The 21,590-nt window shown below is 43.5% G+C and overlaps 1 protein-coding gene across 2 annotated transcripts in view; it reads right to left on the reverse strand.

Moving 5' to 3' along the window:
• Nucleotides 1-21,590, reverse strand: part of TBC1D9 (TBC1 domain family member 9) — a 121,049-nt gene that overhangs the window by 13,465 nt on the left and 85,994 nt on the right. For both annotated transcript variants that reach the window (XM_057728166.1, XM_057728165.1), the window contains exons 10-15: nt 18,322-18,536; nt 16,323-16,440; nt 14,927-15,212; nt 14,441-14,570; nt 3,779-3,877; nt 3,555-3,623 (exon numbers count right to left, since the gene is read on the reverse strand). In XM_057728166.1, coding sequence (XP_057584149.1) covers nt 3,555-3,623; nt 3,779-3,877; nt 14,441-14,570; nt 14,927-15,212; nt 16,323-16,440; nt 18,322-18,536 — 917 coding nt within the window. The remainder of the gene's footprint in view (nt 1-3,554; nt 3,624-3,778; nt 3,878-14,440; nt 14,571-14,926; nt 15,213-16,322; nt 16,441-18,321; nt 18,537-21,590) is intronic.

The raw sequence follows: 21,590 nt of genomic DNA on the forward strand, positions 1-21,590 counted from the left end.
GGGCCTCTGGCTTCTCTTTTACATGTATCTCCACTTGACCCTGCCCCCCTCCCAAATCCATGGCAACCATCTCTGCGTTAACAGCTGGCATGAAAAACCCGGTTCAATTACTGGAGTAGGTTAAAAAAGAAAGAAACCCCTCCCCCTCCCCATTTTCTTCTCCCCCACCCCCACATGCACAGCATTTTAAGAAGTAACCCCCATAAAGACATTTTTTTTTCTAATTTAAAAGAAATACATAGAATGTTAACCTGAAAAATCTGTAATTCAGGCAATCTGATCACCTTGCGGCCTCGGTGAGGACGGTACAGCCCAGAGGGTAAGTAGCTTCTACAAGGTCATCTAATCAGTTAGTCGAAGCAGAATCACAATGCGATTCTGGGTTTGCAAACTCCTAGTTTAGTGTCCTGTAACCCCCCTTGCCTCCTGGTCATTAAAATCACATAAATACTATCCTAGTCATCCACTGTTCAGGCTACAAGGGTGCAGTCCTCCTGTTTCACGCATCTGAAAATAGCTCCAGGAAAATTATGAATAGGAACCACTAGGGTGAGCAGAACACAGATCCAACAAAAGGCTTCCTGTTTCTGTCCGTGGAAAGAAGACTGTCTCTTTATTCATGAGGTCATATTGATTCTAGTAGAATTACACTCCCATTCTAGGAAGACCGCAAAGATAAAACATCTAATAGAAAGGCCAGGAAGAACCCCCCAGCTCCCCGGTATGTAGACATTTACAGTTAGCACTGAATGGTGGGCTGGGAAGACAGAGGGGCATCCAAAGGGAGACTTTATTTTTTACTTTATTCCCTGTTGTACTATTTCATTATAAGCATGTATAAACATTGCAACAGCAAAAGGCACTTTCAAAACAGATCTTTCCCTCGTGCTTAGGGGTTTTGAGAAGGGGGAGTCAGTGGGGAGTGTGTAGCACTTCAGTGTTGTTCTCACTTAGAACAGAGCAAAGAAGACCAATGTCTTTGTCCTCACTGTTTACTGGGAATTGCAGCTAAGAACCCAGAAAAGAGAGGAGAGGAAGAAGGCAAGGGAGGAGGAAGGAGAGGTTTCTGCAATGCAGCCTTGGGAGGATAAAGGAAGTGTGTCAAGTCCACCAGGCTTTGGGCTGCACTCCTGCTGCTGGGTTGCGGGGAGGGGAGACTGGTGATGGTGGTGCCGTGAGGGGGAGGAGGCAGAGGCTGAGGTCGCAGGGGCCGCACGGGTTGAGCTGTACCCTGATGTGAGGCCCAGCAGGCCTCTGCGGGTGGGACAGTGTTGGTGATCCGTCCCTGGGAAGGGTCCCCTTTACCAGAGCTTCGTCAGTGGATAAAGGTTACCCGAAGCACCTCCTCCTAACTAAAGTGTTCACGTTGCTCTGGACCCAGGCGTGAACGTGGTGCAGGCACTTTCGCGGTGCTCACGACCATCAGGAAACGACTAGCCATGCAGACCATGACCCACTTCTCTGATGAGAAGAAGAGCCCATCATTTGGGCACTAGGGACCCAAGACTGGAAAAGGACTAATTGAAAAGAGTTCAAGGGAAACTAAGGCACAGGACCCCGAACCACGTTTTCCACCAAATCCGCCTCAGGGTGGCAGCCTTTCACCTTTTTCTAACAAGTTTTAGCCCAAAGCCCAAGCAGAAAGCTCCGTGGGAGACAAATGTCTCTTTCCTTTGTATCTGAAGGAAAATCCCCAGAAATTGGCTTTTTAAAGGACTAAAGAGCCTGGCAGGGTGTCTGACACAGTGAGGTCTCAATCAACGTTTGTTCTGATGAATTAAAGCCAATGCAAGTCTTCAAAAGATTCAAGAAAGAGTCGGTAACTGAAGTCTCTGTCTTGGGTTCCACAGTCCCTGAGAATCCTTCCCATCCCTGGCACCAGCCAAGGGTCTCGGGTTTTCTCTTGAGGCGCTCAGTAGACTTGGGAAACTCATGTTTGTCAACACACCCTCAGGGCAGGGCTTTGAGTGTAAGGAAAGCTTTCAGGCAATATCCTCAGCGTACAAATGATGCACCTGGTACCTGGAGGTGCACGGACTGGAGAGGGCAGGGGTCCTCAGGTAAGAAGGCTTCAGTGATCTCTGGATCTTGGACTTCTACACGACCAGCCCTGATCTTCGTTTTCCTGGTGTCCCCCAAAGTCAGCCTCCTCTTTCTAATGTCATAGCACTTCCCGTTATCTGTGCGTGGTCTTGTTGCCTCCAGCTGCTACTCCCGCTTCTGTTTAGTTACCCAAATCCTGGCCCCACCCCACCACCCTGTGAAGCAGATTTCTTCCAGTCCTCCGTATCCTTTTAAAATCTTATCGCAATTGGATCATGGCATTTTTTTTGTTTTGATCGAAGTTGGATCCTTATATTTTTTCCTTTATGAAATGAGGAGGGACTCCTTCCTTACGGAAAACCAACGTACACGGAGCAATAAGCTGCAGTGCTTTACGTGTCTGGATAATACACGAATGAAATGGCACAGGCGAGAGACTTCACCGTCAAGTGCCGAATGCTGCCTGCTGGGGGCACTGTTGCCCACTTTGTCATGCTGCTGGGCTGCACAAAGCCACCCGCCTCAGAAGCAGGCAGAGATTGTATTACACTAGATGGAAAACTGATCACGAATTCACCTAGGTATTCCACACACATGTTTGCAACACCTACTGGGGAGAGACACTGAACTAGTGAAACAAAAATAAATAAAATAGTGGTGCCTCCAGCAGCTAACAGGCAAGTGGGAATATTAGCAAAAACATTCCCAGCTCTCACATTCTCTGATCCAAAAATCTCTTAGTATCCAGCTCAGGTCTTTGTGTGTGTCCCTGTATGTTCCTTCCTATACTATCTTGGCAGTCCTCAACCTATCTTCCTTAGATCTGGAAGTACAAGGCTCTATATACAAGAAGCTAGCCAATTAGACATTGTGATAAAATTGGCACCTGCAAAAAAGGCACCTTTTAAAACTTTTTTCCTGGCAATTGCCACATTTTTATGATGTTGGTAACGATAGTTATGACAAAAGCATTTTTTTCTGGAAGAAAAACTATTCTACACTGCTTTGTTCACTGACAATGTTTTCTTATTGAAGATCAAGGCTGGCATGGGCTGACGTACAAATGGAAATCACAGAAATTTAAACAACGAGGCTTTTCCTCAGACCTGAGCAGCTTTATTCTTATTCTAGCTACATGTCTCTTTTTAAGGGTGCCTTGATATAGATTAACATAGGAAATTACAATTTACAGGAGTTTCAGGAAGAATTTAAACTTGACTGTCATCGTTCCAATGAGCATAATCAAGTAACACCCTATTTTTGTAAGTCCAAGGAAACAGCTAAAAAATTATATGGAGTGGAAGAAAGCTAAAACATCAATTTAAATGAGTTATAACTTTATTTTTCATATTAAGTACTCTACTTTTATACTCAGCTCTATCTTCCTATTTATGCATGTTGATACTCATGTTATCCCTTCACAATTTAACAGAAAAATCTAGAACTAACTGAATTATTAAAGTGGACTCATTTATTACCCTGAACGTACATGAATTTTCTATGAAACTCACCTTGAAAAGAGCATAAAGTTCTTCTAGCTCATCAATGGTAAAGGAAGTTTCTGTCACAATGGTTCGTACCTATAAGGAGAATAAACACAATGAATTTCACAAACTCAAAAGTGTCATAATGGGAAACGTCCTGATTTTCTTCTTTTAAATCATCTTCAGTCTGTCAAGCAGGAATGTGAGTCGGTAAGAGTATAAGGAAAGATGCCATTTCTCAAAAGACTCACCACGTTCCGTTTTGTAGTATCCTCCAGTGTCTGGATCACCTTTAGTCTCTGTTTGAATCTCATCTGCTCAATCAAATCCGCCCTGATAGTTCCAAATTTCTGGAAAATAACAATATTGGTATTTCTGAGAAATCTGCTAAAGCACGTGGTGTCATGTCTGCAGAACTGATGGAGACAAACTCTGATATCCATGGGAAATTTCTTGCCAAATGACAGGCCCCCTAGATGATACCTTTGTTTACTATATGGCCTTTGTTTATTTTGAAGCCATTGAACAATCATAAATAAATAACAGAAAATTCTCATGCTTCTTAACAGCTGAAATAAATCTCAAAGCCAAATGAGTCTTTCTCAAATCAATAGTTCATGGGGATGGAGAGGGTTAAATAAGGCTATAAGAGCCCTTTGTGGATGAAATAATGCTTTGAAAGAAGAACTTTCTTGACAGGAAGAAAGGAAGTATATGAGGCTAACCATTAAACTGGGAGGTTGTAGGAAATGTTGGAGTGAGGCTTCCTGTCCTGATGTCTAGTTCAATGGCATTTATCTCTCAATGGCAGATATTGAGGGCTAGCTACCTTTTCAAACTCAAGATACCTAGCATTGCCTGAATATTTGTTTAACTAAATTTCAAAAGCAAAAAAAAGGCAGAGAAAGAATACATAAGGTTTCATCTCTTTCAGTGGTGCAAAAGAAAAACAAAGAAATTCTGCATAAAGCTTAACCCATGGAAGCAATGCTGCAATGGTTAAAGACACTTAAATGGTAAAGGAACAGCTGACAGACAATATCAAATGCTGGCAAGGGCACGGTGCAACCAAAACTCTCATATGCTGTTGCTCAGAGTATCAACTGGTACAACCATTTTGGAAATCTATCTGGCAGTATCTACTAAATCTGAACAGATACATACCTATGACCTAGAAATGCCTCTCCTAAGTATATACCCAGAAGAAAGGCGTATACATTTTTAACCAAAGACATACACTAGAATATTCACAGTGCCACTATCAGCGAAAAGTAAGAACCACTCAGATGCTCATTAATGGTAGCATGGATAAATGCATTGTGGTATTATCATGGATTACTATGCAGCAATGAAAAGGAACAATTTGGATAATCTCACAACCATAATGCTGAGCAAAATAATACCAGAACCAAAGGAGCACGTTCTGTATAATTCCATTTATAAGAAGTTCAAAAACACAATTAATCTACGGTGCTAAAAGTCAGGAGAATCATTAACCTTGGTTACATGGATAGTGACAGGAAGGGGACACAAAAGGCACTTTTGGGGTGTGGTACTGATCTGGAAAGCAGTCACACAGGTACGTTAAACAGAAGTTTTAAAGAGTGACTTTGCACATCCATACCATGGAATACTACCAAGAAATGAAACAAAGAAAACAACTACTGATGTAGACAACAACTTGGTTGAACCTCAAAGAAATTATGCTGAATAAGAAAGACAAACCTCAAGAGGATACATACTGCATATTTCTATTTATGCAACAATCAGGAAATAACGTAATTATAGAGATGGAGAACAGATTCACGACTGCCAGGGTGAGCAATGGGGTGAGGGAAGGGTGACGTGGCTATAAAGGGGTAACACCAGAGCTGATGGTACAGTTGAGTATCTTGGCTGTGACGGGAGTAGTTCCAGGCTGTGCATGTGACAAAATTGTACAGAGCAACATACACACACTCACACACACATACAAATCAGTGCACGTATCACTGATGAAATCTGAATAAGCCCCGCGGATTGTGCCCACATCAATTTCTTGGTTTTGATTTCATATGGAGGTTGTCTGGGATATTAGCACTGGGGACTTGGGGAGGAAATGCATGTGCCTTGCCTGTACACTTTCTACCTCCTATGAATCTATAATGATTGCAAAATAAAAGTGGTTTTTGTTTTGTTTTTTGAAGTTAGCGTGTAACATTTTATGACAGAAAATGATGAAGTTATCTGAAAAGTAACAACCCGGGAGCTGAGAAATTACCTTTGAGTCTAAGAACACTACTGGCATACAGAGAGAGCACTGTCTTTTTGAAATTGTGGAATGAGGACCGGCATTATCCAGCCAGTCAAATGTGAGAGGCACCTAATGGCTGTTACACAGACTGGAAGTTGTCTCACTGATATCCATATGTCTGTCCTCCCCTGAATGTAGAGAATTCAAAATTTCCACTGACTACCCGGATGCTCAGCAAAAGACTACATTTCCCAGCCTCCCTTGTAGCTTGTTGTGCCAGGTGACTAGATTCTGGCCCACAGAATGCGAGTAGAAATGATAAGGGCCCATTAAATGAAAGGGGGCACACCCACCCTATCTCCTTCCTGTGCGGATAAGACATTCCTTGAGAGTGGATAAGAAAAAGCCTGGGTCCCTGATGCCACTGAGCTCCACACCAGCCCTGAACCACCTATGCAGACTCAAAGTGAGGGAAAAACAAATTTCTATCTTCTTTAAGTCTGTTCGGGGTCTATGGTCACAACAGGCTAGCCTATGTTCCACTAACACAAGAGCTAAAACTTACAAACTGCTTATTATGGTGTGTGGCGTAAATTTACGTTTTATCTTAATTCCATTTAATCCCTTTCTCCTGGTTCTGTTTAGGCCTCACTGGCTACCCCTTTTCTGGCTCCTCTGTACATCCTCTCCGACTCAAAACCCTGGGGAACTCCAGGGCTCTGTCTTTAGATCTCTACACACCTACTTCCTAGGGATCCCAGTCACTGTTCACCATCTTTACTGTTACCGCCCTGGTCTAAGCCACTATTGTCTCTTACAACAGCCTCTAAACCGATCTTCGAGGCACTGCCCCTTTATTTTTCCCCTGGAAGCAAGAGTAGTCTTTCTAAAACCTAAGACATGATATTACTCCCTTGCTCACAACTCCAGCGGTTTCACAGCTCACTCGGGGTCAAATTCCACGTCTCACCAAGGCCTCTAAGCCCTACATCCTCTCCCTCCCTCCCCCAGCTACCTCTCCGATCACCTGCCACCACCCTTTCCTCACCCCCTTAGTCACAGTGGCCTCTCGCTGCTCCTCAAGCCAATCGCTCCATCGCCAGCCGGGCCTCTGCACCGGCCCCTTCTCTGCCTGGAAATCGCTTCTCTCAGACACACTGCACTGGCTCCACGTCATTTGTGTCTCTGCTAAATGTCACTTCACCAGACACACAAGCTGCAGAGAAACAGCACATCCCCACCCTTGTACCCTGCTGTGTTCTTTCTTTCTTGAATTTACCGTGGCCTACCTCTCACCCCTTCCTGTGAGGGCAGAGACTGTGTCCTCCAGAGCAAAGGACAGGTGCTGAATCACGGCAAGAGCTCAACACATATTTGCCGGACACACTGAATTCTCAGGATAATTCCGGGAAGTAAGTGCTCTTCTTATCTCCATTTCAGAGACAGGGGAATGGAAGTTTAACCAAAATCATTAACTTGCCCAAGTGCACAGGGCTGTGTGGTGAAGCCCAGTTCGAGTGCAGGCTTTCTGATTCCAGAATTCGCACTCAGAGCCCCACCCCTGGGAGATTCTCCAGGGGTTCACCTCCCTGGCTTGCTGCAGAGCACAGTCGGTGCTCATTAGATGCCTTGGGCTGCCAGATTCAGAAAATAAAATACAGGAGATTCAGGGTGCCCAGTTAAATTGTTGACTCAGATAAACAATGAGTAACTGTGTACTCTAAGTACGTCCCAGGCAATGTCAGTCCTGTATTTTATCCGACAACCCTGGAAAGAGCATCGCTCGATAGGTTATAACATGTGGTAGCTTCTGAACTATATAATTTGTGATTTCCCCAAACTGGGGTTTACAGCAAAAAACTCCACTTTTCTGGAGCTTTCTACTTTCTCCCTGAATTGAGTTTTGACTCAGGTGTTTCTTTCTGATAATTAAGAGCATACACTGACATCTTGGAACCTGACCAGTGGAACTTTCACCACTTGTGTGGTGGGAGAGTCTTAACCTAACAAATGCAGAGTTTATGAAAGATTTTCTCATCTCCAGAGAAGCATCTTGTAAAGACCGAGTCAGAATCCCCTCCACTATATAGAAAGATGAGGTATTTACTGCCAGTTAGAAGCCAGAATTCAGAAGTTGTTAGTAGGAGCTGCCATTAGTGATGAAAAATATCATATTTAATTCACTCCAGGTTAAATCCTTGGATGGGATTTAAACTCCCAGGAAAGGTAACTCTTTTGATCCTAATGGAAGAGTGGAAAGCATCCACTGCCGAGTGCATGCTGAAGATGGGAGACTGGCTTTACTTCACACCAGGCTACAGTATGCCTTTGATCAACAAAAACACATTAGCTGTGAGACAGAAGGGAACTAAATTTTCTTGCGCTGCAAGTGTCAGGGACATTATCAAGCCATGTTATTGGCTTCTTGCAATAACCCTGTGAGTTGGTACTGTTACTTCCATTTAACAGATGGGAAAACCAAGGTTCACAGAGGTCCTTTAAGTTACCCAGAGTCCCACAGGGGCTGTGCTGCAATTTGAGGCCCAGTCATTGGCTTTATAACTCCACCACCTACTGTTCTAATGACCAATAGGTTTTTCCTTCTGTCTGGGTAGAAGAGAACAAAAATTTTGGAGCTAGACAAAATTTGATTCAAGTTCTTGTCCTTTCACTAATAAGCTATGTGACTCTGGGCAATTCAGCCCAGTCTTCTGACTCCCAGTTTCTTCCTCTGTAAAATGAGACCCCAAAACTGTCCTTGTAGAATTGCCCTTAGAGATAAAGATACATTAATATAAAGTACTGGTAATAGTAACTCACAGTGAACACTGGCATGGTGCTATTTGCAGACAGCTAAAGAAAGAGTTATTTCCCTCAAGGTTGACCTTCAAAGAGCCCTATATACTTTATACTTAACATCTGTTCCTTTAATTAACAACTGTTCCTCAACTAGTTTGCTAGGCAGGACCAGGGACTGGCCACAGACAGAATACAACGAAATACTCACAGTGGCCCTTCCATCTGGAGCAAACAGTCCCAACCTGAAAGGAAACCGTAAACTCCAAGTTCCTGCTAGTTATCTCTGGAGGATTTCTAAAGGACAATGTGTAATGAGAAGGACTTGCTCATGGTCTCCTCTCCCCCACCCCCCAACTTTTTGGACGGGCTCTGACAGAATGGAATGCTAAAAACAGGGCAAACAAACGTTGGCTCTGTAGCTCCTGGAGGCAGCAATTCCCATCGCGCAAAACAAAAGCAATTCCCACGGAATTTCAGCTCTAGGAAAAGAACGGGTTCACTAATTTAACAATACTCTTTCTAACAAACAGAATTTGGTGATGGCTATGACGGAGCCTAACATTATTTTAATTTTCTAAAACCTCTCCTTCCTTAAACAATAAATAAAATTACCCATCCTCATTTCCATCTCTTCTCCAGCTCAATTTTTCTCTGAATGTTTCTGTGGCCTGCGTCTCCTCCTCTAATTTGATTCCTAACGTCTTTATGAGCTGAGAGGCCATCTTCAGTGCAGACGGTACCTCCTCTTTGTGCTGCTTTGTTGCTGATACCAACAAACAAATAGGTTTGCAGCCCTTCATTTCGTACCACCTCACCCGCCCTGCGTGCAGTGTTCCCCTTCTCCCCCCACAGACTTGGGAAGAGGAGCAAGCAGCTCAGGTAAAGGAATGAAATGGAGACACGTCTGCCTCGAGTTCCCAGTTTATGTTCTGTGGCCTCTCCCACCCTCAGCATCATTCCTGGGTGGGACGAGAGTTCTCCTCGCCGTGCTGGGCAGCCTCTCTGTGATTTACCTTCATTCTCCAAAGCATTCCCGTTAGTTGTTGGGAAGACAGGTTGATGGAAAACAGATACAGACACATTTTAAAGAGACCACACAGGCTCCACCAAGTGCAATAGGCTCCTCCTTTCTGAATCCTCAAGAGGACTTAGAAATATTTAAATGCTGAAGTTTAAAAAAAAAAAAATCTTAGTTTAGGCCATAGGTTCCTGGAATGACCTCAACAAATCTGCCCATCACAACAAGATTTACTGAAACAAAAAGGAGGCGTCATGGGCTTTCCTGGTGGCACAGCGGTTAAGAACCTGCCTGCCAATGCAGGGGACACGGGTTCAAGCCCTGGTCTGGGAGGATCCCACATACCACGGAGCAACTAAGCCCTTGTGCCACAACTACTGAGCCCATGTGCTGCAACTACTGAAGACCGCACGCCTAGAGTCCGTGCTCCGCAACAAGGAAGCCACAGCAATAAGCCCGTGCACTGCAATGAAGAGTAGCCCCCGCTCTCCACAACTACAGAAAGCCTGCATGCAGCAACAAAGACCCAGCACAGCCAATAAATAAATAAATAAATAAGGAAATTTAAAAAATAAAATAAAATTGTTGTTAAAAAAAAAAAAGGAAGGCGTCATGTCTAATATCCAAACTCTATGGTTCATTTCTGTTTTTAAATAAGACTAGGTCACAGAAATTATGCCAAAGGTGCCTTCATATGTTTCTTAGTTTGTGGGGCACTTATTTTCCCATTATATAGAATGGGGTTGACTATTGTTAGCCAGAGGACTGAGCTATCTCATGAATATGGATATGAAAGGACTCTCACATTTGAGTCTTTTCTGTATCAGAAAATCTCCAAATGCCCAAGGCAGAGAGTGAGGCTCTTCTTTGGAAGGCTGGGTGGACAGAGTGGAGAAATGGGTGGAATGTGGGTCTTTGGATTTACAGAAAACAGATAAAGTTACAGGAGGCTGAGACCAAGATGGCAGAGAGATTCTCAAATATAGTCGAAGGGGCAATTCCCCAGCCTCCGCCCTGCCTTCTTCTGCGGTGACGGCACCTGTCTGCACATGTGCACTTGTGTGCTGGGGTGAGGCGGGGGAGCACATGGCCGGGAGGAGAAAAGAGCCGGAGGAAGAGGCAGGAGAAGGCGGAGGGGCCGGGAGACCAAGTCGGCGTGAGGACCTTGCTTACTGGCGCCCCGTCTTCGCTGAGTGGGCTGCCCTCTAGGGCCCTCTGATCTTAAAGAAGCCTCAACTCACTATGATATTCATACCCACGGGACACCTTCACAACTGTCAGAAAGCAGGCCTGTGCACTGTAACAGATCTATGCTCCCCAAGGGACTATGTCACTTGAAGTCTTTGCCAAGGAGAAAGGGCTAGAAAAGCCAGCGTCATATAAGGTAAATATGGCAAACTGTAGTATCTCCCTTGCTAGTCTATTCTTTCAGCTCTCCCCACTCCAATTTATAGCACAGGGAGCTCAAGGAATAATGTACGTGAAGAAAAACTCCCCTCCGTTTCCAGTGGTTGTTGGGTGCCTTGCAAATCAACTAGTGGTTTCAAGACTCCCCACTGACAAGCCTCGGCTGGACCAACTGACCTCACGTCCACACGTACACCTACAAGTCCATCTCCGTTCTATCTAGACAAACCCGCTTGGCTCTGGCTTTACTACTGGGAAGCTCTTATGTGCCTCCTGACTCTGTCACTTTAACTGTGTGCCTTGGAAAAACTAGCTCCACCTCTCTCAACTTGCATTTTCACATTAAAATGTGTTAACATGTACCTGGTGGGGCTGTGTGTGAAGCACCCGGCACCTGCCCTCCACGGGGCGGGTTCCCTGGGAGCGACAGCTGTTATCATCTTCATCAAGACGCTGACACGTTATTCGGAACTTTCAAAACTGTCTGTCCTTCTGCACAAAGTCCGCCTTGTGTTTTATCAACCACCTTCTTTCCCTGCTTAACATTTCTTAGATGAAACCCACCGGGCTGGGTGGTCCTGAACATGAAGAAACTCTGTGGTGGTCCTGTGCCTCCTGTAAGGTCTTTCATTAAAGCGCCCTGTGCCTTCCAGGAGGCTCATCTCAGTCTATGGGTCAAACCTGAAGGCTGGGGCTTTGTCCTCTACTTCTGTATAACTAACAAAACTGCACACGGGGCCCAAACAGAAGAAAACTGTCTCTCAAACGGTCCATACAATTCCTTCCAGGAGGGGCTTGGGAGAACTTCACAACGAGGGAGATTTTCCTATGGGGCACTTAGGAATAAAGTTACCACCTCTGCTTATCAGGAGAAAGCTGATTAACCTGAATCACCCTGGGGATCTCAAGGCTGAATGTACTTTCCTTATTTTTCCTACTTTTCTATTTTCCTGGCTAATTATCCGGAAGCATAGAAAGCAACGAGCCGATGCTTCAGAACACAGGTGTCATGCTGTATAACCCAGTTATAATCGGCCTCTGTGTCTAATGGCCCCATTCTGCATCTAGGGCAGTGATTCTCAACCCTCACCGGGCTCTAGAATCACCTGGGAACTTTAAAAAAATATTTATTCTTAGGCCTCATGCCAGCGATACAGATTTAACTGGTCTAGAATGCAGCCTAGGTATCTGTATTTTTAAAAGCTTGGCTTAAAAAATAACTTCTTAAAGTGGTCTGAATGCACAGGCAGAATTGAGGACCACCAATCTAATGGGAGGCGGGAAAAAAAAGGCAAGAGTTCATGGTGTTTTCTTTCACCTTAGGATGTGTGTGGTTTCTCCTATAAGGCATTGGGAAGGAACTGGAAACTTAAGAGCAGGGCGGTGACACCAAGCAGAGAGGAGAAAACAAAAAACCAATCATCATGCATTGAAAGGCCAGGTAACAGAGGCATTGGTATAAATAAACGGGGTTGTCGTCCCAGGCAGAGGAAGGAAACTGCTGCTGTGTCCTGCAATAGGATATTTGGCAGCCCAAGGGCCACCATTAGGGACCAGGCAGACAGGATGGAAGTGAAAACCCGTCCTGGTCTTGTCTCCATTCTCCTCTCTTTCCCATTAAAAATGGGCCAAGTGCTGACCTCAGCAAGACCTTAGCTTATCCGCTGTCAAGAACAAAGCTGAGTTTCCACACACCAAGCTTTATTACTTTAGTCTAGAATTCTCTTCACAATAAAGATTTCAGGGGATGCCTTTAGAAAAACAACCATCAGCTATAATAATAACTATTGCTTTCAATCACATGGGCTCTTTCCCTGGAAAAATAATCATCCAAAATTTCCAACGGAGGACTATCCAAAAGTCCTGGGGCAATGATTTTTTTAAAATGCATGATGATAATAACCAGTTTTGGAGAGAGCGAAGTGAAACAGCCATCCTTCTTCTCTACTAGTGGAAATAAAATTGGGACAATTTTTACAGAAATTGGACAGAGTGTGCCAGGAGCTTGGAAATAATTCATGTCTTGATCTACTACTGTAAATCTATTCCTAAGAATGGACTCTAAGAAAAAAATCAGAGATGTATTATTTGTGCACATGTTTATCATATAATATATAATATCATGTATGTAATATGCATATATGTAATAATACCATACAAATTTTCCATATGGTACAGAAAATTTGGAAGCAACCAAAGTAAACGTCCAACCCAAAGGGACCAGCTCAATAACTTTTGGCACCTCATTAAAGCAGAGTATTAAGAATCTACAAAAACCTGCAAACACTATATTAAATATCAGAGAATGCTCGTGATATATTTTATGTGAAAAATGGAAAGTTACAAAGTACTTTTTAGTAGAAACTTATTTTTAAAGTGTAAATTGCAAAAATAACATACTTCAGGGAAATATGGTGAGAGGCTCACAAGATATAGTTTTTTCTTTCATATTTTTCTACAGTTTCCACATTTTTTTTTACAATAAACATGCATTACTTTTATGATTCTAAAACATACCAAAAATGTTTTGTTTTCAAAATATATGGCGTGTCAACGAAAATTTTTTGAAATAATACATTACCAGTCTTTCTCCCATTTTCAGTTAAGGACACACATTTCTGAAAAGGTGTTTGGATCCATGCCAAATTTTTTTAAGGCACCAATTTTTTGGTTCTCTTTAGGAGAGATTTCCTTCACCATTTCTCCCGTATCCAGGCTGTTGCTAGTTGGAATGCTGATGTCACCATTCATACAATCCCAAAACACCTGGAGAAGGCCTAGTGTGCTCAATGGAACATTCATGCTCTCTCTTAACGATCAGGAAATGAGCAAACCATGAGGTGTTATGGGGACTGAGACCTGGGGGCTCCACAAACCTCAAGTGCTATGGGGTACACAGGACTACGTTAGTTCTATTCTGGGATTCAGGACCAGATCTGCGGTCATCACGGACCAGAAGGCATCCTCTCCAACCCAGAGAAATCCTAGGATTCTGGTTTTTCTTTAGGATGCTATAGAGTATTCTGTGTGTCTGGGACGTAAGAGGATTGGCTTGTCTACTTCCCAGAAGACCTAAGGACTTGGCATTAGTATAGGAAGTGAGCTGATTTGTGCAGGTCAACCTCCCTGCACCTGCTGTCAATAGCCTCTCCTCAACCCACCCAGAGCTGAATATGAGCGGCTACTCAATTAGGCTTCAGAGTGGGCAAAGCCAAGAACTGGAGGGCCTGAACTGGTCATGCCAATTGTGCCATGGTATTAGACCCATTCAGTGTCTATCTCTGGAGCTCGAAGCTGTCAGCTGACAGGGAGCTGCTTCCTTTGGTGACTAGTTCTCAGAAGGCGGAAGGAAGCAGGGACGGCCCTGGGTTAGCCATGGAAGCGTGTGGCACACGTCCAACCGAGCCCCTCCGAGCACGCAGGTGCTGTGATGCTCAGGCAGGGAACACGACCTACCTCATAGGAAGTTCTGATGAGTCTGAAGATGTCGACCTCAGGGTAGGGCTCCACGTCGTCACTGAGCAGGGAGTGGAGGTGAGGGATGGGGGGCAGCGTGCTGTCTTTATTGGTCACGCTGTCCAAATACCTGGAAGGAGAAATGAATCTGGAGTCACTGGGAGGCGAATCTGGAATTCTCCCCTTACAACTGTTCACCCATTTCCCGCAAACTCTGCATAACAAAACAAAAGACTAGAATTTCTTTAAGAACAGAATGAAAGCCCCTTCACTTCTTTTTTAAAAATTTTATTATTTTTTAAATTGAAGTATAGTTCATTGCCTTCACTTCTAAAGACAAAGCATATGAAGAGAAATCCCCAGTCACAGAGAGAAGTGGCCACTATGATTACCATCAGGCCAGTTAAGACTCGTGAAACCAAGGAAAAGGATAGATGGCAAGTACAGGGAAGAAAACCCAAAGGTAGTTTTCAAAATGAGAAATACCTTCCCAAAACAGTCATGGCCTCCCCGTCGTCCTTGCAGTTCAAAAGTTTGTCCACATTTGCGTCCAGCACGGCCAGGGCCAACTGGAATATCACTTTGATTCCTTCATAGAAGAAACAGTCAACAACCACAACTGCACTCTCAAAGGGCATCACGCTGAGGAAGAGTGTGAGGAACCAGGACAGGGAGATGGTGGAAATCACGCCCAGGTCCTGCATGCAGTCATACAGCTGCGGGACACAGTCCCGCGCAAGTTCCTCAAAGACACCCTGGTCCACCAGGGCACCTGCAGTGGGGGCGGGCACAAAAGGCCATGGATTAACCAACTGCACCTTCTCACTAATGAACCCAACCCAATGGCTTGATGAAAACAATCCAGCTCACATCTGCTGCTGAAATAGAACTCTGATAACTATGTTACTAGACCAAGGTGTCAGCACAGCCAGGCTCACCAGATGAGTTCTGGCTGCATCTTCTCTTTCTGGGGTCTTCCTCTCCTGCTTCTTTACCATAAAAGAGCAATAACGTGACAACTCTAAGGGTTGCTGAAAAGGTCAATTTACAAAAATTTCCTGACACACAGTCAGTTATTTTATTGGCAACATGATGCTTGGTTAGGCATGAAATATGTATCTAAACAGCCTCATTTCTTGGCAAACTCTTTAAAAAAAATCGCTCTTCTTGATGCATGGTCCCCACATAGGAATCGTTTTTCTAAATGATTAGTTTTTTTTTTCAACTTAAAAGCATTCCAGCTGTACACATTCATGATCAACTTCCTGACATTTCTGGACAGCATTTCCAATGAGTCAAATTAGTGTGTAAAAGTTTAGACGTGAAGACAGAACACATGAGGGGAACATAAAGCATACCTTTTGCTACACTAGCAACGAAAAGCTTATCCGGAGAAACAGCAGTAATTTGTTTAAATGCTCACCATGGCTGTCTGCTTTGCAATGACACCAGTTCTAAAAAATATCTTCGAAACTGACCTTTGGATACATTTTTATATGCTATTCTGCATACCCCTTTTTTGAATACTTCTGCTTTCCACAGATTCAATGCTCTTCATGAGAGAACTGTTAAACCTTTTAGGGCTGATGATCTATCTGTGTGCCTGGTGTAGCTCTCACATGCCACAGAGTGACACCCACATTGAGTGTTTTCTAAAACAGTGATACATGTGTATTCTCTCCGTGGGGAGAAGCTCCACGGGGCTCCTTTGTGTATAATCTATATTGATTCAAGTCCTCTCATTCCCATCTTGGAAAGCTGCAGTCGTCTGAAACTCTTTTGACCGATGGTGACTAGAAATGGGGTTCCAGCTGGTATCCCGGCTCTAGAAATATCTTCCTGATGAGATAAGGGTTAAACTGTTAACTGCATCCTCACGTACCAACCACCCTGGTGTTGTAGTAATCAGGGAGCATGCGTTCACACAAAGCCACCAGCAGCCAGAAAGCTTCCTCCTCTTTGGCATAAAGCAGCAGCACTGAGGTGACAATGTTCATGGCCTAAAGGGATGAAAGAAGATGTCATCAAATACACTTTATATCTTAACATACAAGCAATTTTGTTAACCTGAAAAATGACTGAGTTAGTCCCACAGGGGCCAGCACACTTTTTCTATTGAAAAAAAAACAGATAATAAATTTTTAAAGGCTTTGCAAGTACATGCACACATTCTTCCAAATTTTGTCTTCTTTACAACCCTTTAAAAATGTAAAAACGCTTGCTCCTTGAGTCTGTTAACTGTGAAAGGCCTCCACGAACCCCACATTCACCCAAGACTGAGCCCCCACTCACGTAAGCCCTCATTCAAAAACTCTGTCCAAAAGCTATTTGACAAAGCTTTTAATATGTTAAAATCTCAGTGTTTTTCATCCTTAAATCAGTCAGGTAAAGATTTCCTTTTTAATCTTCCATAATTGTTTCTATAACCAAGCACACACAGTTTGAGGCTCACCTCGGGGAACAATGAAACCTTTCAAAGTTGGAGTCCTCGCCCATTATTTCCATCTGGATAAGGATGGTGGTGATAAGTAATAGGGATTTAATTCTAAAGTAGCCTACTTTACTAAAAGATATTATCAGGTAGCTCATAACCACTCAAGGCTCAACTATTTTAATAGTCCTCTTAATTAAAAAGAGGAAGATCAAAAGATAAATATGAACTCTATTATATTAGAAGCCAACTCACTCCAGTACTTCTTTTGATCTTCTAGAAACTAGTAAGTGTTCATCAGACTTCTACAATATAAATGTCAAAAAAGGAATTTTGGTCTAATAGATTCTTTCTTGTAAGCCTTACTCAGTATCTTCCCAAGTGAAATCATTATTAAAATTCCACTTGAGAATTAGCCTGCCTAGTCCATGATCGTGGTTAAGGTCAGTTCCTTAGTCATTCAGTCAAGGTAAATTCTTTTGACGGTCTACTTGGTCACAGGCGCTGGACTAAGTATTGGGGAAAAGGAGGGGACACAGTGGTGACAAGTCTCACAGGGCATAAATGCTGGGGTCAGAGAGATAGAATAAAGATGTAAAGGTTGGTTAATCAATTTGGATATATATTTAAATTAAGTGCTATCAAAAAGATAAAATGTGGTTACAGGGAGACCTGTGATCTGTGTGTGTGTGTGTGCGCGCAGAAGTGTAGAGGAATTAAGCCTGCTTTAGCCTTTACCTAGATGGCCAGGGAAGGTCCTTTGGAGAATGCATGTGGCCTTTAAATCTAAGGACATTATCTTGGAGCTTCCCAAATTGTGGTGTCTGTACTAGTACAGATACAAGAGTACAAGAGATAATTGTAGCTGATATATGGGCAACATTTTTTTATACTGAATTAAGCATTTATTTTAATGTGCCTTAAAATATGCCCATAGTATATAAAAGTTACATTCTCAAGGACATTTGCTGCTTAGGAGGTGCAGAGTAGGAGCACGGTGGAATCTAAAGTCCAGCCAGGCCTGGTGCCCGGGCACACTCATGACCAGCTAGTGACCAGCTAGGTCACTCGATGGTGCTGGACGCAGAAAGGGCACTCTCGTCCCTGGCTGAGAACCTCAGTGCAGTGGTTCTCAGCCCAGGGAGATGTTGCTCTCTAAGCAACATTTGGCAATGTCTAAAGACATTTTAGTTGCCACAACTGGGGAGTTCTACTGACATTTAGTAGGTAGGTGCTATTAAACATGTTATGAAACAGGAATGTTATTTAACATCTACAAAGCACAGGACAGCCCCACATAAAGAATTATTCAGTCCAAAATGTCAACAGAACCAAAGTCGAGAGACCCTGCTGCAGCAGTAGCTCTCTAAACCATAAAGCCTTTCTTCTTAACACCTGCTGGCTAATATAAAACATTTTTTTAAAGGTCTCACTCATCTGTGACATTTACCTGGCAATACCCTATGTTAGGATTTCGAAAAGCATAAGCTGTTAAGACTCTCCTCAAAGCAGCGATGCCCATTTCGTTCTGGAAAGCTGGATGTTCTGGGAGGGAGCGGTGCAGGTCCCTTTCAATCTCCTCTGTGGCGAGGTTATACTTCCCCATGGACTTCTCCACGAGGTCTTCATAGTACCCGGGATGCGTGGCCTTCTCGTTGATGGCACCTAGGAAATACCCGACAGACACAACATCAGAAAGGAAAAACCCTGCCCTTGGTCTGCAACCATGGCTTACTGACCCAGCCTTTTCACTTTCCTTCCGCTCAGAGGACACTTGCGAGATAATAATGAAATCCTGTGATGACGTGTGTGTTGCAATCACAGCCAGATTGTAAATTCATTCCTTCCCTCTTTTCACTCCACAATAAGCCGGCTGTGTAAAAACCTCCCTATACTATATGATATCACTTACATGTGGAATCTAAAAAAATAATACAAATGAACTTATTTATAAAATAGGAACAGACTCACAGACATAGAAAACCAACTTATGGTTACCAAAGGGGAGATGATGGGGGAGGGACAAAGATGAGTGTGGGATTAAAAGATATAAACTACTAGACATAAAATAGATAAGCAACAAGGAGTTACTGCATAGCACAGGGCATTAATTCAATATCTTGTAATAATCTTAAAGAAAAGTAATCTTGAAAAAGATAACTGAATTGCTACGCTGTACACCGGAAACTAACACAGTATTGCAAATCAACTATACTTCAATTAAAAAAAATAATGAATTAAAAAAAAACCCAAAAACCTCCCCAAGGTAGAGGTTTCTAACCTTAAAAACTGTGTTCCAAGGAATTTCCACAGACAATCCTGGGGGGCTGCTCAGAGAACAGGGAGGTGCGCAGAAAAAGCCGAACTGAGGCCCTACCGGTCCGTCTCAGTTCTCCCTTCAACCAAGCAGCTTTGCTTGTATTTTATTGGGGTTTTCCTTAGGATTTCCCTTGAGAAAGGAGGATCTGCCTCTCAAAACAGGTTTGAAAATTGCTTGCTAAAGCATAAGCTTTGAAGGGCTCACAAACAGCCATACTGAAGAGGAGGAGGAGGTATTAGGATACGTGGAGGGATTTTTCGAATTGCAGGGAGTGGGGAGGGTATTCTGGCAGTGAGGAGCCACTGCTACGGAGGGGATGCTCCTCAGTGGTGGGGATGAGGGTGGGGAGGGGGATGAGGGTGGGGAGGGGGATGAGAATCACTGCTTTGAGAAATCTGCATCTCATGATTCCTGAAGACAGAAAAACCCTGGATGCAAATATCATCTAAATCTAAGTCTAAATCTAGTTAAATATAATTTACGTAAGTATAAATTATATATGCATACACACATACACATAAATATATACATATAAAATACACATATATGTACCTATTATATAAATAGGTACATATATGTGTTAAATATATATATGTATATATATGAGATACACACGCACGCGCGCGCACACACACACACACATATTTAATGATAGGGTAAACTGATTTGTGTTTCACTGATTAGAAATTAGACCAGCAGCAGTCCTTGCTGCTGGTGGTCACCCACAGAGCCGGCCTCACCACTCACATCCGCCCTGGAAAGGCAGTCTGGTTGGCAGCAACTTAACATTGGCTCTCTTCTCAAGGGAGATCTGCAAGGATCTCTTGCCATCAGGCCTACACCTCACTTCAGTGGGTACCTCGAGCCAGGTCCTGGTACAGTGGTCCTACGAGGCATGGGAAGCAGGGCAGGACCCCGGTGGGGCTCCCCTGCCAAGGGCTGGGCTCTCCTCGTGGGCGAGCTGGCCTCCAGGTGAACCTCACGCCCGGGCGCTGGGTGGAAATACGGGCTCAGTTCTCTACCCAACAGAGATGGTCTGTAGACCACGTCACTCTCTGGCCTCATGTAGCCCATCACAGTTAAAACATTGGGTCTAACTCTAAACGTGTCTCTACAACAAGGCTGTGGACTGTTGTATGCTGTTTCCCAGTGCCCACTGTAAGTTTCATTTTCATCTAAAATGTGGCTGTAAATGACTTACAATTTGAATAAAAGGAAAATGAAATTTTTTGTTTACTCTGTCAGTGATCTGAATTAGGTTGTCAAGATGACTATAGTTCACCAAACACAAGGAAGACAGCAGACTGAATGGTGAAGATCTTCTTGGGCTGGATTGGTAATTAGAGATGATTGACTTAAATTTGGGTTTCTAAATGAGAAGCTATGACTTCTCTTCATAAGGCAAATGAAAAACAAGACGTGTAAATGAGGATAGAACAAACTAGTTTTACATGAAACAGATACAACCAATTATTTTTCAGGACTCTATCCCTCTACTTCTGAGATGTTAATACACCTCATTATAGGCAATTGCCATTTCCACCCACTTACAGAGAGAGCTACAAGGTTCAAAGGTTTTCTTATAAGTCTGGTAACTATGCTTTTAATTTTAAGGTCATTTTTAAAATAAAAGGTCTTGATAATAGCACTTGTGTCAGACCACCTTATATTCAAACAACATTTTTCAAGAGCCTATTTAAAATGATTACATTTCAAGCTTCTAACCAGGTAGAGTAACTGATTTATATATTACAGACTGGTGACACCCAAAGGAATACTCTGATGTTTGTGACAGAACAGATCCCTGACATATGCTGGATGCTTGAGGCTGGGAGGAAGGAGAGATGGGCTTAGCCTGAAGGACCTCTGGTTTCTGTAGCAGGGCTCAAAGGTTTAACCTGACTGTTACATTTGGGCATGAGCCTGGCAGTGGACCAGTGAGTCCCAAGGCTCCAGGACATGTTCCCTTCTGTCCTTTCCGGCATCTCCAGCTTGGAGCATATGATCCAGGCAGGCTTTCGTTCCCAGGGGTGATTCTGGCCTGTCTCCCCCCATCTCCAGTGATAACCAGCAAATTCAAGAGGTGGCAAAAAATCAAGGACAAGGTTCTCTTACTCCTCCATTTCTACCCTCTTCTCACCCCCAGCGACTGCTCTGACCAAGTGCCACACCTAAACATCCTCAATGAAGCTGAGACAGCCGGGAAAGGAAAAATAGGACTCCAAAAATCATGAAGAATTACACTCTTTTCCTTCAGGTTCTGTTTTATCCTAAATAGAGTTAGTGAAGAAATGGAAGAGGTTATGAGGACTCTAGGGATGGTGGTTTCAACATCTGGACTGTTGAATATGTGTCCTGTGTTTTTACTGAGGGAATTCAACACTCTGGCAAGGAACTGC

Source organism: Hippopotamus amphibius, chromosome 3 (assembly GCF_030028045.1).
Source record: "Hippopotamus amphibius kiboko isolate mHipAmp2 chromosome 3, mHipAmp2.hap2, whole genome shotgun sequence".
NCBI lineage: Eukaryota > Metazoa > Chordata > Mammalia > Artiodactyla > Hippopotamidae > Hippopotamus > Hippopotamus amphibius.